The 18,027-nt window shown below is 50.5% G+C and overlaps 1 protein-coding gene across 1 annotated transcript in view; it reads right to left on the reverse strand.

Annotated features, from left to right (window-relative positions):
• WASHC4 (WASH complex subunit 4) overlaps positions 1–18,027 on the reverse strand; it is a 987,939-nt gene that overhangs the window by 449,350 nt on the left and 520,562 nt on the right. Inside the window, exon 25 of the mRNA XM_085653223.1 lies at positions 6,528–6,662. Within this exon, the coding sequence (XP_085509349.1) occupies positions 6,528–6,662 (135 nt within the window). The remainder of the gene's footprint in view (positions 1–6,527; positions 6,663–18,027) is intronic.

The following is an 18,027-nucleotide window of genomic DNA, read 5'->3' on the forward strand; positions in this document are numbered from 1 at the left end:
GATACCATAATTGACACGCCACAAAAAAAATTGAGTGAGGCAAAGAAATCTTTATTAGACTACCTTGAAGGGAACGTGCAGAAGAGATGGGAAGCTTGCAAGTTGGCACATTACAAATATAGTGAAGGGTGCAGGACAATGCTAGCTTGGAAGGTGAGACAAGATTATGTCAGGAATAAATTAAGGAAGTGGTGAATAATACAATAAAAAGACGATGTTCGGAAGAGCAGACAATAGAGGAGGCTTTTTGTTTTTTTTCCCCAAAATCTATATACAGGTGACATTACAGCCACACAAGCAGAAATTTGAGAATGGTTAGAACACGACAAACTCCCCTGCCTGGATATAGATCAGCAGGTATCTCTCAATTAGGAGATCACCATTCCAGAGATAGACAACGCTATTAAAAGGTTAAAAAACAGGAAAGCTCCAGGTCCTAATAGCTTACCTAACAAAGTGTGTACATTTCTTAGGTAGGAACTTACTTCCTCCATCAGAAACGTACTAAATGGTATATATAAGCATCATGCACGCCTCCCTACCACATGGAATGAGGCTGTGATAACCCTGATACTTAAACCAGAGAAAGGCCCTAAAAATGTGAATCCTACAGACCAATCTCCTTGCTCAATGCAGAATCAAGAATTTACACACAGATTCTTGCTAAAAGGTTGGACAATTATATATGCAAACCAGAAGGGCTTTATGAAGAGAAGACAGCTCACAGACTTAACTCAGGATTTGGTGTGTGCAATAGATGCTGCCACTGTAACAGGAGTACCCCTAACTATAATAATGGTAGATGCCGCTAAAGCATTTGATAGAGTTAGTTGGCCCTATCTATATGAAGTGATGGAACTTAATGGGTTGGGAGACAATTTTTTATTAGCAATCCAAAGCATATATTCTGCCCCCATAGCAAAAATATTGGTCAATGGTTCACTGATCTCAAGTTTGTTTTATAAATAGAGGTACACTCCAAGGCTGCCCACTTTCGCCTCTAATATTTAATATATATATAGAGCCCCTAGCAAGAAAAATTGGAGCGGACCAAAGAATTCACCCATTCTGTTAGCTGAGCTGGTATAAAAAAGAAGCTCTATACACGGAAGATCTAATTGTTTATACAAGCAACCTTGAGGACGTCGCCTTCCTCACAGAAACCTGGATGAACGCCTCCTCAGCCCCCGACATCGCCATAGCCATCCCGGATGGCTACAAGATCACCAGGAGGGACCGCGTCAACCAAACCGGAGGAGGCATCGCCATTGTCTACAGAAACACCATCCGCATCACGACCAACGCCGACGACACCCTCACCGCCGCCGAGCACCTTCGCTTCCAGATACAAACCGACCCCAAAACCACCCTCAGAGGTACTCTCATCTACAGACCCCCGGGATCACGCACACAATTCACGAAGCCATCGCAGACTTCATCAGCCCGCTTGCCCTCACCTCCTCAGACTACATCCACCTAGGGGACCTCAACTTCCACCTGGAAAACAACAATGACAACAACACCACCACCCTGCTAGACAACCTCGCCAACCTCGGACTCAAGCAACTAGTGAACACCCCCACCCACTACGCCGGCCACACGCTTGACCCAGTCTTCTCCTCCAGCAACCACATCTCCTTCAGCCACTCCACTAGACCACACTGGACAGATCACAGCTGCGTCCACTTCAACTTCAGGAAAACCATGACCCACCACCACCCGCAACAGGCTCCGCGAAGATGCTGGAGCAAGATCACCACCGACCAGCTCACCACTTCCCTGAGCCAAAATCCTCCCGCCAACACGTCGGACTCCAACGAAGCAGCCCGTAACCTCACACAGTGGCTCACCAACTGCGCCGATGCCCTTGCACCACTGAAGAATCCTCCCAGCGGACCCGGCAGCAAGAAAACCTCGTGGTTCACCAACGACCTCAAAGACTCCAAGAAATCCTGCCGTACCCTCGAGAAAGCCTGGCGCCACGACCAGTCAACAGAAAACATGACAGCCCTCAAGAACGCCATCCGCAAACACCACCAACTGATCCGCACCACCAAAAGTACAGCATTCGGAGATCGACTAGACAACAACACCCACAACAGCAAGGAACTCTTCAGCATCGTTAAAGAGCTCTCCAACCCCAGCGCCAGCAACAACGACATCACGCCCTCGCAAGACCTCTACGACGCACTTGCCTCGTTCTTCCACCGCAAGATCGCCGACATACACAACAGCTTCAGCGCCCAGACCCGCACCCAACCACCGAACCAACGCCCCCCCCCACCACCCTCTGTGCCTGGACCCCCGTCAGCACTGAAGACACCACCCACGTGATGAACACCATCCACTCAGGCTCCCCAGCCGACCCCTGTCCACACCACATCTTTAACAAAGCTGACTCCATCATCACACCCGACTCCGGAACATCATTAACAACTCCTTTGCATCTGCCACCTTTCCGGAGAGCTGGAAGCATGCGGAGATCAGCGCCCTCCTAAAGATACCCACTGAGGACCCCACGGACCACAAGAACTTCCGCCCCATCTCGCTCCTCCCTTTCCCTGCTAAAGTCATCGAGAAGACCGTCAACAAGCAGCTAACTGCCTTCCTCGAGACAAACGGCTCCCTCGACCCATCACAGTCCGGATTCTGAGCAAACCACAGCACCGAGACCGCCCTCATCGCAGCCACCGACGACATCAGGTCCCTGCTCGACAACGGGGAAACTGCTGCCCTCATCCTCCTCGACCTATCGGCCGCATTCGGCACAGTCTGCCACCGCACCCTAACAAACCGCCTCCACCACGACGGGATCCAAGGAATGGCCCTGGAATGGATCACCTCCTTCCTCTCCGACAGAACTCAGAGAGTCCGCCTACCTCCCTTCCGCTCAGCGGCCACCAAGATCATCTGCGGCGTACCCCAAGGCTCCTCGCTCAGCCCCACCCTCTTCAACGTCTACATGAGCCCCCTCGCAGCCATCGCACGCCAACACAACCTAAACATCATTTCCTACGCTGACGACACCCAGCTGATCCTCTCCCTCACCAACGACCCCACCACCGCCAGGGCCAGCCTCCAGGACGGAATGAAAGACGTTGCGGAATGGATGAAGCTCAGCCGTCTGAAACTGATCTCAGACAAGACGGAAGTCCTCATCCTCAGACCATCCCCCTCCGCCTGGGACGACTCCTGGTGGCCCCCTGCTCTGGGCACCGCCCCCAAACCCACGGACCACACACGCAACCTGGGTTTCATCCTGGACTCCTCCCTCACGATGACCAAGCAAGTCAACGCCGTCTCGTCATCATGTTTCAACACCCTGCGCATGCTCCGAAAGATCTTCCGGTGGATCCCCACCGAAACCAGAAAGACAGTCACCCAGGCCCTCATCACCAGCCGACTGGACTACGGGAACGCCCTCTATGCTGGAACCACAGCCAAACTACAGAAAAGACTCCAGCGCATACAGAACGCTTCTGCACGACTCATCCTGGACATCCCCCAACACAGCCACATCTCTGCCCACCTGAGAGACCTGCACTGACTCCCCGTCAGCAAAAGGATCACGTTCAGGCTCCTCACCCACGCTCACAAGGCTCTCCACGACATGGGCCCCATATACATCAACAGCTGCCTCACGTTCTACACACCCACCCGACAGCTCCGATCCACCAGGCTCGCCCTTGCCACCGTCCCACGGATTCGCAGAACCACCACCGGAGGAAGATCCTTCTCCTACCTGGCTGCCAAGACATGGAACTCCCTCCCCACCCACCTCCGACTGACCCAGGACCATCTCTCCTTCAGGAAGCAACTCAAGACCTGGCTCTTCGAGCAGTAGCAGCGCCTTGAGACCCTTGCGGGTGAGTAGCACGCTCTATAAATGTGTTTGATTGATTGATTGATTGAGGTGTCACTGCCGGCAATTATGGAGTAAGCAGAAGACTTTGGGAAAATCTTGGGGAATTCAGTCAATGTAAATAAAACAGAAACTATAACATGGAATGGACCCATCCTCAACCGCCTGGACCATCTAGATAAAACTGAAATTAGATACCTAGGAATTAGAGGAACAAAGGATTTGGAAAAAATGGCATATATCAACTTCAACAGCCGTATGACTTAGACTAAAAAACTCTTGCAAAGCTGGGCTTCCCTCCCGCTATCCATTTTAGGAAGGACCAACTTAGTCACAATGATAATTCTTCCAAAATGTACTTTTATCTTTAATGCCCTCCCTCTCCACTTTAAACAAGTTTGGTTAAAAAAACTTCATGGTCAACTTAGTAGCTTCATATGGAGTAGCAAGAGCATAAGGATCGCATGGAAAAAACTTAAGGAAAAAAAAAGATGGAGGGCAGAATAGCACTCCCTGACTTCTAGTGAGATCTAGCAGAGGAAGGCAATTACTTAATATTTAGATTCGGCCATCCCAAATTATTTAAAAAAATTAAAGTTAAAGTTCTAACCGCAGCCTCTAAAGTATAGATTCAAAGCAGGAGAATCCTAGAAATTACATACTATAGCGGTATGGCACCAAGTTGGAGATCTCCAGGGACACAGCTATGTTTGAAGGACACTCTGGCGACCCCAATACTACATGCAAGAATATTAAGGTGGGGCCAACTTGCCGAGCAAGGTCTCTTGGCACCATGGGTTTCTCTATGCCAAAATACAAACTATAACCTATCTAGATCTAAGTACTATCAGTTGGCAAGTTGGTCGCGTACACAGGCGAAGCTGGGGTCGGAATCAGAAATTGAAAAGCAATTACAAAATAACCAGGGTTATAGAAAGAAAGTCTCAAAATGGTTTGAGCCCTGGAGCAGGAGGGGGGGAAGGTGTTCACCTGTCACTGCCGGAGGAGATCTGGAAGCTGGACATGCCAAGCTGTGACGTCATACACTTATGGCAAGTATATGTTACTACACTTTGGTCGTCAGTTAAGTCTGCTCCACTCAGGAGAAACCATCTATTTACATTATACAGGGTCTACTGGTTCCCCAAGAAACTGGCAAAGATGGGTGGAAACAAGAAGAGATGCTGCCTGAATTGGGAATTGGAGAACGTGGATGATGTACATCTTTTTTGGCAGTATCCAGCCATCCAGCTCTTCTGGCATGACGTGTTGATAGTATTAAAAAAAATTGGAGGGGGGGGGGGGAATACTGAGGTAAGCCTTTCTCTATTTATTTTTAGGGGTTCTAAACAAAGGAAAGTCATCATTAATAGCCATTGCACGAAGAGAGATTAGCATATAATGGGTCTCTGGATCATCACCTACCTGTGCGTGTTGACTTAGCTTCTCCAGACACGTTGCCAGACCTGATTGCCAATCCGGCTCACTTAAGAGCAAAAAAATGTGGCCTTCTTTCTCTAAGGTTTACTAATAATCTGCACACTCGCATTATTTTAATTGGGCTGGGATCAGAAAATAAACTGGCTACAATGCAACCAAGTCCAAAGATTAAGACAAAGCTCAACAGGTTGACGAGGGTAGTGGTGGCTACTACTAGACCACTCCTCGACTATTAGTTGAAGAAGGCAACTTAATGGAGACCTAGATCATGGAGGGCATGTGGCGCCCAGTTTTATTAGACAACCCTTCTAGACTACGGCTCCTGCCTTTGTCTCATATGAGGACTAAAAAAAGGAGAAAAAAAAGATTCCATGTTCAGGCTTTGAGTGCTCCCAGAAGCCATGCATCAGGTAATGGAAAAATTGGTAACTCAATCAGGCCTGCGGGGTTTTAGAGACCTTAGTCCATAAGAACATTACAAAAGGGTACTGCTGGTCCATGTGTTGGAATGTACTTAGATTTAGATGTTGCTTAAGTGTGGTAATGTATACCTTACATAATAACTTAAACTGTATTGGCTCTTACCTGTTGTAAACTAATATCCTTTTTACTGTGCTCGCCCACTTAAGACTTTTTAAAAAGTGTCAGTTGCCTATCTAGACCCCTGTCCTATCCCCTCAGACTCAGTGTTCCTCCCATGTGTGCCATGCACATTGATTGTTTTGAAAATTCCGACACACAAGATTTTCAAGGTTACTTATTCATTCAAAGGATAAAGGCCAAGGCAAATATTACACCCAGCTAACTTCTGACATACTTCAAGATTTTCATGATCTATATGCTAACATTAGGTATACAGAGTCAATACCAAAGGTAGGTTTACATGACTAGGACTTTCAATAGAAAGAAAATGAGAGCAGAACTTGTGTTGCGAGTATAGTATGAACTGCATAGAAAATGAAGCCAACAAAATGAAATCCAGGCAGTAAAAAGGCAGAAGGGAAGGCAGTAAGAGGTTCTCGCTGAAAAACAGCAGGTATACTTTCAAATTGTTTGCGATTTTCAATTAATTTCAAACAGGTTAATGAACATTAATGTGACACGAAAGTACCATACCTTGAAGGCTGAAATACACATCATGCACATTACTTTGCACATCAAAAGCTGTTTTACATGTTGTAACAATCATGCACTAGCTTAGGCTAAATACCTAGGATTACCATACCTTTTGATCATTCTGGTCTTTGTTTTCTCTGAAATATCGAATATCTTTGATCAGCCTCGACTTGATATGCTCATCATACATGAACTGGCTGAATATATAAAACTTTTTCCTCAGAAACTGATAGGTGAAGTTGACCTAGTAAGGAAAGAAAAAAACACACAGCTCTTTGAATATGTCCAGTGCCTAATCACAGACCTACATTATTTGAGCCCTGAACTGTCTGTAGCTGCTTCTATCCTCAAATTTGAATAATAGCGGCCACGTGCGCGCAATAAAATAGGACTATGTATGCGACAATAGTGGGCTCAGCTACATTCTGCTTTATGATTGTAAATAAAGGATGGAATGTGGCACGATCTTAAAAACTCATAGAAGCTTGTGACATTTCTCCACAATATTTATTTTGGCAGCAAGAGGGCACAAACTGAAACAGACCCGATAGAGAGAACGTCTTGTGGAAGACAATTGTACGGGGCCATGTCCCCTGCCAAGTTTCCAAGAATATTCCCACTTTCGTGACAAGTTTTCCAACCAGCTGTGCGCAATGCTGCACACGGCCTCGTCATGTTTTAGTGCACAACAGAATGTGCTGCCTGGCACATCTTCCAGGTATCACCAAAGAGAAACAAAAGAGATCCCAGTGTACTGATTAGGTAAGTGGGTTACAGACAGAGCAGGCTGGCGGGAGCGGTTGATTATTATTGGTACTTTCTAGAAAGGAGGTATTATGACGACTCAAAAGTTGCACTTCGTGTGAACCACTCACCAAAATGAGGTCCGCGTGTAAGGACTCGATGTCAAGTGGCACAAGGGGTACCATGTCATCAAGGAGAACAATATTTGTGTGAAAGGAGAGACAAAAGGAAATCTTGGCCAGCAGATAGATGCAAAGGTGCTGAGATGAACTGGCATCAGACGGGCTCAAGGGAGGTGGGGGAGGGTGAGTCACAGAAGATGCAACAGCATGTTTGTGCCTCCAGATCTTCCAGCCAGGACCATCAACTGCTGCTACGGGGTCAAATAATATTAAGATTTTTGGACCTTTTTTCTTGGCACAAACAATGGCTAAAGACGGCAAAGAGGAAAAGAAACATTTACCAACTAGAGCCCACCTCTTTTTACCACAAAGAGAGATTTATTCGAGCTTAGTTGTAAGATGTACCCTTACTATTTTTCCTTTCTGAATTTAGCACAAGTCCCCTTGATCGATAAGCTATGCTTCGACAGGGGGAAACATTGAATACTTTTCAGACCCAGATAGGAATTTTAGCTAGCCAGACGGCTTTTCAAGTATTTTCTAGAAGAAAACCACACACTTGTCTCTGCCTTGCATGTTTTGCATGTTTGAAGCTTAAAAGCTTCACAAGAAAGAATCTGTCAAAAGTGTTGATGGCCTGTCAGCTACCAGTAACCATACAGAAGCCCCCCTCCCCGTACAGTTTTAACCCAAACGTGGTGCCAATGCAGCCAGTGTACCCACACCCTGTATTTGACGATAGCGAGGAGTCAGATTTTTCTGAGACAAAATCGATTAAGAAAGCTGGGGCCGGGAGGAGGAGCCTAGCGTGCAACCAAGATGGCCGCGTAGGTGCGAGGCTCCCGAGGACCTCCGTGACCTCCTACATAAATCCTGAAAATATCCTGTCCTAGATGAGGGGACTGTGTTGGTGAGCCCGAGCTGAGGTGTCACCCGTTTTCCGTTTCCAAATTGGACCTCGGACACCGGCGGGAGCACCGATTGAGGTTTGCGGCCTTCTCCACGCCGGCCCCCCGGATTGGAGTTGCGGGGCGATCCGGAGACAAAGTGATCAACAGCGGCGGGCAGGGCTGGGCGACTCGCGTACCCCGCACTTTCACTTTCGCTTTTGCACCCTCCTTGCTGCTTTGGCGAGGTTGGGTTGCGGGGCGGTGTGCGGTGGTGTGGCCTCGTTGGGGTGCCCTGCTGGCCCGCCGACTGTGATCCGTCCTGCGGACCTGTGGTGGCCCCCCCCCGGAGCCCGTGAACTGGTTTGTCGGCCTTTCCCGAGGTGATTGGCGCGATTTGGGGACTGAAACCATGTCCACAAAGCAAGATGGCGACCGGGCAAAGGTGAAATCGACCCGCCGTGGCGCGGCCCACCAGTCCAACAGCATGGACCGCTACACCCTCCAGAAGGGATCTCCCGAGGTGCCGCATCGGTCCCCTGAGGGCCCGACTGAGGCTCCTACGCTGCCCGCGGATCTGACCCTGCGAGATGTTATGGGCGCTATCGCCGAGATGAAGGCCTCGGTGGACCAGCGCTTTGACACACTGGCGCAAAAGATTGACTCGGTCCACGTGGATGTTGGCCTGGTGAGGGCCGATTTATCCAAGACCAATGACCGGGTCGATTCTTTGGCCCACACCACTTCGGGCCTTACGGCGGACGTGGCGGCCCTCCAAAAGGAGGTGCGCCGGCTCGGCCAGGCGAGCGCCCTGATGGATCGTCGACTGGAGGATTCCGAGGGTCGGGCCCGGAGGAACAATGTCCGCATTGTCGGGGTGCCGGAGGGACGTGAGGAGGCGGCGGCGGACCTGTTTGTGGAGGATCTGATTCTCACCCATCTCCAGCCCCGGGGGCTGAGTAAACTCTTTGCGGTGGAACGTGCCCACAGGGTTCCCGGAGGAAGACCTAAGGCCGGAGCCCCTCCGCGGCCTCTCATTGCCCGGATTTTCAACTTTCGGGACAGAGACGCTATCCTTCAGACTTCTAGGCAACAAGGGCCGGTCAGACTTGACAATATGGATGTGAACTTCTATCCTGATTTCACCCCAGCGGTCCAGAAGCAGAGACTGAGCTTTCTCGGAGTCAAACGTCGTCTACGGGACCTGAACCTCAAGTATGCGATGCTTTTTCCAGCTAAATTGCGGGTGGAGGTGGATGGCCGCACGCACTTTTTTGATCGTCCCGAGGCAGCCGGGGACTGGTTGGACTCCTTGCCCGGGGATCGGGGCCGGGGGGGTGGGGGTGGCGCGGTTGGAGGGGAGGGCTCGCCGGATCACGACTGAGGGACTAATAGTAGGCCTTGCTCTGGACAACATTGTCGTCATTTTGTGACTGTTCGTTAAGTCTCCCTCCTGTGGAGGTGGTACGGGGTCTCTTGGGGGCTCTCCCTCCTCCTCTGGGGGACTAGTTAGTTTAATCATTCATGGGGCGACAGGCACACTGCACTTTGGGGGGGCTATTTGGGCTCATGCAGGGGTGCAGGGAGGGGGGAGTTCGGTTGGGATGGGTGGGTTGGGGTGGGGTGTTGTTTGTTTTTACCGCAAGGCAAACCCTTTATTGTATTTGTGTTTTTAAGGTGCTCTCCGGGGGACGAATGATGGCTTCTGTATGTGATGGGGGGTAGGGACCTGACTTTATTGTCCTGGAACGTTAACGGACTGGGGGATAGGATTAAGCGAGGTGTGGTCCTGCAGTATTTGAAACGACTTTCGCCAGATGTGGTCTTTCTGCAGGAGACACACCTTATTGGTAATTCCCTTTGTGCCATGAATCGGCGTGGCTATCGTTTGGTGGCCCATTCGGGCTTCACGTCGGGCTCGCGGGGGGTGGGCATCATGGTGAAGAACTCGCTCCCGTTGGAAATAGACGAGGTGCGCCATGATGAGAGGGGACGCTACACTGTCTTAGTGGGGAGAATGGAGGGTAAAGTAGTTGTCTTTGTATCAGTGTACGTCCCACCGGGGTTACAGTCCACGACTTTTGCAGACCTAGGGCGCCTCCTCCATGACCTTCCGGGGGGGCTTCTGGTGATTGGGGGGGACTTCAATGCGGTGGTTTCTGGGAACGTGGATCGTCACCCCCCTAGGGACCTCCCCCGGGCGCAGGCGTGGCTGTCCGGCTTCTTAGACACACTGGGATTGGTGGACTGCTGGCGCTTAAAACATCCCACGCAGCTGCAGTACACTTTCCACTCGGGTGCCCATGGTAGCCTCTCACGGCTTGATTATGTCCTTGTCCCTGCGGCCTATGTTGGGAGGGTAGGAGAGGTGCGCCATTTGGCGCGGGGTATTTCAGATCACTCCCCGCTCCTGTTGCACGTTGATGTCTTCCCGAGGGGGGAGGGCAGAGTAGCTCCAATCAATGCCTGGTACTTGCGCGACCCCACCATTCGCGCTGATTTGATTAAATCCTTGCAGCGGTATTTCGATGAGAATGTGGGGTCCGTCCCTTCGGCTATCTCCCTGTGGGATGCTTTCAAAACAGTTCTTAGAGGCGAGGCCCTCTCCTTTATTTCCCATGCCCGGAGGCGCGAGCAGGAGGAGGTGACCCGGGTGGAGGCCGAAATCGCTGAATTGGAGGGCGATCTAGAGGGTGGGGTGACGGATGCTGCACTACATGTCCTACAACTTAAGCAGGCGGCCTACAGGGCCCTCGTCACGGAGGCGGCCAGGGGCCTCTATAGAGAGCAACAGGGGCGACTGTATGATGTGGGTGATAAGGCTGGTAAACTGCTTGCATGGTTGGATAAAAAGGAGAGAGCGAGTCGTGTGGTTCCGCTGATCGAGAGGATGGATGGTGTGCGTGTCACCGAGCCAGAAGACATCGTCTCTTGTTTCGCGGAATATTTTCGCGAGGTGTATTCCCCGGTTTCTCCCTGCTCGGAGGATGATTCCCATGCCCTGCTTAGGGATATCGCGCTGCCTTCCCTTTCGGTGGAGGACAGGGTGTCGTTAGATGCCGCTCCTACCGCCGACGAAATTGCCCTCGCCATACGCTCGGTCGCATCCGGCAAGGCCATGGGCCCGAACGGCATCCCTATCGAGTTGTATAAGCTGCGACCGGATGTACTGGCACCCCACCTCCGTGCGATGTTCCTGGCGGCCCACTCGCTGGGCTCCCTCTCGCCGGACCAACGTCTGGCTACAATCGTGGTGATCCACAAGGAGGGGAGACCTCGAGACCGGGTTACATCCTACCGGCCTATCTCGCTCTTGAATGCGGAGCCCAAAATCCTTGCCAAGGTGCTAGCCAACCGACTGGTCGGTGTGGTGGGCGACCTGGTCCACCAAGACCAGTCCGGCTTTATTCCCCATCGCAACACGGCCCTTAATCTGCGGCGCTTGCACGGGGTGCTCGCGCGTGTCCCGTTTGTGCGGTAGCCGGCCATATTGGCGTCCTTAGACGCCACCATGGCGTTTGACACGCTCGAGTGGCCATACATCTGGGCCATGCTGGCGAAGTTTGGATTTGGCCCGGGGTTCATCAGCTGGGTCAAATTGTTGTATTCGGGCCCATTGGCGCAGGTGGTGGTGAATGGAAGAGTATCGGTCCCATTCGAGCTGGGACGGGGCACACGACAGGGCTGTCCCTTGTCGCCGCTCCTGTTCGCGCTGGCTTTGGAACCCCTGGCGGAGTGGCTGCGGTGGCACCCTTCCATCCGTGGTCTCCGTTGGACCCCCGAATATGAGGACCGCGTGTCCCTATACGCTGACGATATCCTTTTGTACTTAGCCTCCCCGCGTAAATCATTGATTGTCCTGGTTGATGTTTTGCGCTCATTCGGCCGCAATTCAGGCCTTGTCATCAACTGGGCTAAATCATGTGTGTATGTGCTTTCCGGGGAGGCTCCCGTCCTCCCGCGGGGCTGTCCGATCCAGATTGCCTCACAGGGGTTTCGGTACTTGGGGGTTTACATTACTCTGGACCCGGAGGCCCGCTACGAGCGGAATTTGCTTCCCCCCCTCCAGCGCTTGAAGGAGGACGTCGCGCGCTGGCGGCGCCTGCCGCTTTCGCCGCTCGGCCGGGCGGCATTGTTTAAGATGATGTCGTTGCCACGCTTCCTGTACGCTCTCCAGAACACTATGGATTTAGTCCCGGCGCGCTACTTCCGTGAGGTGGAGAGTCTACAGCGCCGCCTGTTCTGGGACGGGAGGCCGCGTATTGCCCTGGCGAAGTTGACGCTCCCATGGTACGACGGGGGGATTGCCCTCCCGGATATTAAACGGTATTACTGGGCCTCCCAGCTGGCTGCAATTAATCATGGCCTTTACGGGCCCGCCTTAAACCCGGCATTTGAAATGGACAAGATGCTCCTGCCTGGTGGCGATTATAATCGAGCGCTCTACTCTGGCGCGCCCGGCCCCCGCCTGACGGGACCTACGCGTGTCATGGTACGAGTATGGCACGTGGCTAACGCAGCTATGGGGTGGAAGGACCGTTTGACCCGGGCATCACCGTTGTACGCGTCTGAGAGATTGGGCTCCCTGTGGACCTCGAAGGGCTTCGAGAAGTGGGACATGATCGGCATCAGTAAAGTGGGGGACCTCTGGACGAGAGGGGGATTTAAAACATTTGAGACGTTGCAGACGGAGTTTCAGCTGCAGGGCAGTGAATACTTTCGGTACTTGCAGGTCCGTCACGCGCTGGGCTCAGTCTTCCCAGACGTCGCCTCCATCCCGGAGTCTTCCCCCCTGGAGGATAGAGTGCTGGATGGCCACGTTCCGGACAGCACGATCTCCCTTATTTACAAAAAATTGATTAATGACCGCTCGGGCCTGCTGACTGGCCTCCGCGAGGCTTGGGTTGCCGACGGGCTGGAGTTGGACGACGAGGACTGGATTTCCGCGGTGGCCTCCCCGAAGGAGGTGGCCATACCGGCTCGCCTTCGCTTCGTCCAGCTTAAGATACTCCACCGGGTTTACATGACGGGGCCAAGGCTTCTGAGTATGGGCTATGCTGAGGATGGGTTGTGTAAGCGTGGGTGTGGTGCTTTGGCGACTTTTTTGCATATTTTGTGGGAATGCCCGAAGGTGGAGCGATTCTGGCGTGGTGTGCATGAGGTCCTGCGAGTGGTTACGCATGTTGCGCTGCTGCCTGAAGCGAGGAGATGCCTGCTGAATGTGTGGGAACCAACTGACTACTCGGCTCCGCAAACGCGATGGGTGACTCTGGGATATATGATAGCTAAGCGTGACATTGCTCAATTGTGGGGATCCCAGAGGCCCCCGGCGGTGTCGGCCTGGAAGGAACACATGGATTGGTGCATGTTCCGAGAAAAGGTGGTGTATGTGGCGAGGGGTAAGCCTGGGGCATGGGTGAAGGTATGGGGCCCCTGGAACGCCTACCGCGGGGGTATCTGCGCGCCACCATTGCTGCCTGCGGCCTCACCAGCCCCGTCCCCTTAGTTGACTCCTTTCTTAGCCCCGAGCACGGAATTCCCCCAGTCCTCGATCTGTTCCCCTTCCCCTCTTTAGACTCCTGTGGATGGCTGGGGTCCCCCATTCGGGGAGCACGTGCTGTTACTGTCGATTGCAGGTTGCCTTGCGTGTGTGGTTTTTTGGGTTGTTTGTGTAAAATGAAACCGTATTGTGGGGTGATGTGGCCCACGACGCTGATACCTCCTGATTTTGCTCCTCTGCAACGCCAAGTGTTTTTGTATGTATGTCATATGCTCCTGTCATTCTAGCGGCCGGCCGGAAGGTTGTAGGCCCATACCTGTATATTTTTGAGATTGCAATAAACGGTTTCAAAAAAAAATAAAAGAAAGCTGGGGCCTCTCTTTGAGAATGCGGCAGTGCCAGGAATGTCTCCGGAGCATTTGCTGCAAAATCTAAGCCGAGGAGGCACTCGTGTATTGGCTGCCTCTGTCTTGTTTGCTCTGTCTGGGGTTCTTGTCTTGAGTATCCAGCAGCATCTCTGAGATACTGCCTGGTGTGTAAACAAGCAGTGGCAAAGCCAATCGGTCTTGCCTACTCGAGAGCTATTGGCTTTGTCAATGTTTTTTAGCCATGCTGTACAGCAACACGTCTGCTGTGAAGCATGGCTGAAAGTAAACCCGCGTCATAACACTCCCCCCCCCCCCCCCCCCCCTTACTTTCAACCATGCTGCACAGCAGTTGTGGTGATGTACAGAATGGCTAAAAAAACACAGAGAGCCAAATAGCTCTCGTTTATGCAAGAGCTATTTGACTGGCGGCACAAGCAACACGGGACGTCCCCTCTAAGACACCAACCCATTGTGTGGATGAATGTGCTACCATAGCTGCCAAACGGATTTGTGTAAAGTGAGATACACTCACTGGTCCTGACTTTGTAATCCACAGCATTTAGCACGCTGTGAATTACATGTCTATACTCGTTTTTGGAAATTCAAAATACAAGTCCCAGAATAAAACAAGCATTGGCATAGCCAATAGGTCTCGCCTTTGGGACCTTATAAGTGTTTAGCCATGCAACAGTTGCATAACTAAATACTTATAAGGTCCCAAAAGCGAGACCTATTGGCTATGCAAAGCGGCCCTTGCGGCCGCGAAAGTGATCACGATCACACATCAAAGCGGCCGCGCGGCCACGTAAGTGAAAGTAATCGCGGTAAAGCGCGGCGTGCGCGCCCGCGCACTTGCACTGTAGCTCTAGGCTGGCCTGGTAGCACTTTTTGGAGACCTCTCAATAAGTTTCGCCAGACAAGCGCATGCGCTGGGTCAGGCGGGGCCTAAAAAGCTCTTGGCTCAACAGCCAGCAATAGCTGTTGGTGTCCAATATTAATTGCGAACCAAAGGCCAGTGGTCGAAGTGGGCGGGATCGGCAGAGCACGGTGTGCCCCTACTTCTTTCATGTAATACAGACCGTTCTTTAGTATTTTAGATATGCGTCCCAGGACGGCCGAAATAGCCCGGCCGTTCGTGGATGTTCAAGGACGGGCGGGCACAGAAGGAAAAGGGCTGTCGTTTCCCTCTTGCCCAGAGAAGTCAAGGAGAGTGTTAACTTCTCCTGCTCCACCACTAGCAGCCGCCCCCCTCTCTTTCTCTTATTCTCTACCTTTTTGTCCTGCTCCAGGTCACTTGTTGAAAACCGTGACTTTTCTTTCCTCGGCTTTCCTTCATTCGTTCTCCTGAGAAATGGATCCAAAATGAGAGGAAGCACTTTTGCTGCAAATGACTTTTTCTGACATTTTTCTATGCAGCCTCGGGAGGAGAGAAAAACAGGTTTAAAATGTGAACAATAAATACATAACTAAATAAAGCAAGAGAGAGTGGTCGCAAATTGGCCTGATTGATTTTATTCACCCCCAAACACATTAGCGGCACTATACAGCGTTTGCCAATGAAGCTTTACTTTTCTTTTCTCATCTTTCTTTGAACAGCATTTTTCCCCAAGTGGGGAAGTGCGCCATTCATGGAGGTACTGCAATACCTGCTTGATGAGTGGATTGGAAAACGTTTAATGTGATCCTTATCAGTTGTTTTCCCTATTTTAGTTCATAAAATGTGTACCGCAGCTCTGTGTTCCGGGATGTGGTCTTTTTAAACCATACTGCCTATGTTTTGTAAGGATATAAGCAATGGACATTGAAACGGGTCCCTTCCAAGCCCTTTAATCATGTGCTTAACTTTTCAGGCAAAAACGCTCATTGATTTCTGAATAATGAGTGTAAAAGTGTTAAGTTGTATTCCCTATGAGTGTTTGCTTTTTCCAGACTGTTGTTACTTTTTTCAGCCAGCGTATTACTCTTGTCAAGTGTATATTTTGGATTGAATCTCATCTAGGTGTTTATAGAGGGGCACAATTTGGTAGTAGTTAAAGGCAGTGCGATTTTCTCTAAGTGGGGCAGTATGGTGTCCAGTGGAGGAGAGGATGTGGCACTTCTTTGGCCAGAGATGCCGAATTTGTTACTGGGGAACCAGGTTCAGCCTTTATGACCAGTCCACCAGACTACTCTCCTGAGAGAGCACATTCCCCTGCTAGACCCTAGAAGGCCCTGCTAGACCTTAAAAGCCCTGGTGTCTTAGCATCAGCAGGTGGACCCTAGGGGTGGCAAGTATGGGTTAATCTTCAAGGCAATCCATACTGAAGTTCACCTCCAGTCTTGTCGGCAGGCATACGAAGAAGCACAACCTAGAGCGACAGTGACTCTGTCCCTGAGGTCCCAGGACCCTTGATGCCGGTCCGCCTCACCCATTGGTACCTCCATTGGCCTCGTTTCAGCAGTATTAGCTGCAACTCATCAGGGCTCGGCAATGCAGGATTTGCACACACACCAAAATAAGTTCACAAACTTGACAGTCTCTTTGCTTCATGCACAAGCACTTTTAACATGTGCTGCCTGCTTTGAAGTCGCTGGAATTATGCAGCAATGGAGGACAAAATTATGCTGCAGTGTTAACTAAATTATGCAGCAAGAAAAAGGCTGCAGCGTAATGCGGTATATTTCCTGATACTTTATTAATTTGACATTTTTACACATACTAACAGTCTCTGCAAATATTTTGACTCGTTAGTACCAGTTCAACATACAAATGTAGCAGTGATAAAGGTAACCACTCAACCTTTGCAAAGGGCCATTCACTTCGCAGCAACACAAGTCACATTTTTAGTAACTTTTGATCCGTTTGAGCTACAAAAATGTATTAGTTAAACGCGTCAGATAATGCAGCAGATGATGTATTATGTAGCAAATATGGCAGAGCCATAATTATGTGGAAAACCTTTGCAAAATAGGATATTTTGCCATTCATGTTTGAACTGCTTTTGTGGAAAAGGTGAGGAAAAGCGCGGATGACAGAAACTGCACGGCTGAGAGACAAATGGCTTGTGATAGCACTTTGAAGCGTATTTCGGACATTCTGTGATTGGATACGTATCCCAATTTGTGAATGTATTTTAATGTCAATTTGAATTAAATAACGTAATGAGCTGTAAATGGTCAATGAAATGCAAAACAAATACAAAAAATTGGTATGTTTTGCTCCTTCTGGCCACACCTCTGACTCCGCTCACTGGCCCAATCCTCAGGTTATTTCCACCCTCTGATTCTCCGCCCACAGTTCCCATACTTTTTCCCCCCCACTTCAACCACTGCAACAGGCAGCTATGCCAGCTCTTTTGCAAAACTCCAGAACAAGCCAAATAATTGTTTGCAAGTTGAGTAAATGAAATTGACAAGTTAGCTACCTTCGGTAACGCCTTATCTGGTAGAGATGTCCTAGCCACAGATTCCTTACCTTTGAACTCCCAGACGTCAGGCTGGATCCAGATGATTTTTGATAGCAATACCCCTGAGTACCGATAAGTGGTGACGGTCGACTCCACGTGACTCTGTAGATGTCGAGTTCGTAGTCGTGGTGACGTCTGCCTCATCTGTATAAGCGCCACAGTGGCATGCAACAGCAGTACTTTTCACGACTTTCCACAACAGAAGCGTGGAGCCATTAAGTGACTGACCATGGTGTGCCAAAAACAACTAGGACCCTGATGGGGAAACAGCAATGACACTAAACCAATCCGCAGTGCGGGGAGGACGGGCGAGTCAGTAAAGAATCTGCAGCTAGATCATGTCTCTACCAGATAAGGTGTTAACAAAGGTAAGTAACTTGTCCATCGGATAGAGACATCTAGCCGCAGATTCCTTACCTTTGAACAGATACCCAAGCAATACCAACCCCGGAGGAGGGACTACAGAAAGGTTTCAGATCAAGAAGTTTACAAGACAGAGCGGCCAAAGAGGCCCTACCTGCGGACCTGAGAATCCAGGCAGT

The sequence above is a fragment of the Triturus cristatus genome, chromosome 4_1, assembly GCF_964204655.1.
Source record: "Triturus cristatus chromosome 4_1, aTriCri1.1, whole genome shotgun sequence".
Lineage (NCBI taxonomy): Eukaryota > Metazoa > Chordata > Amphibia > Caudata > Salamandridae > Triturus > Triturus cristatus.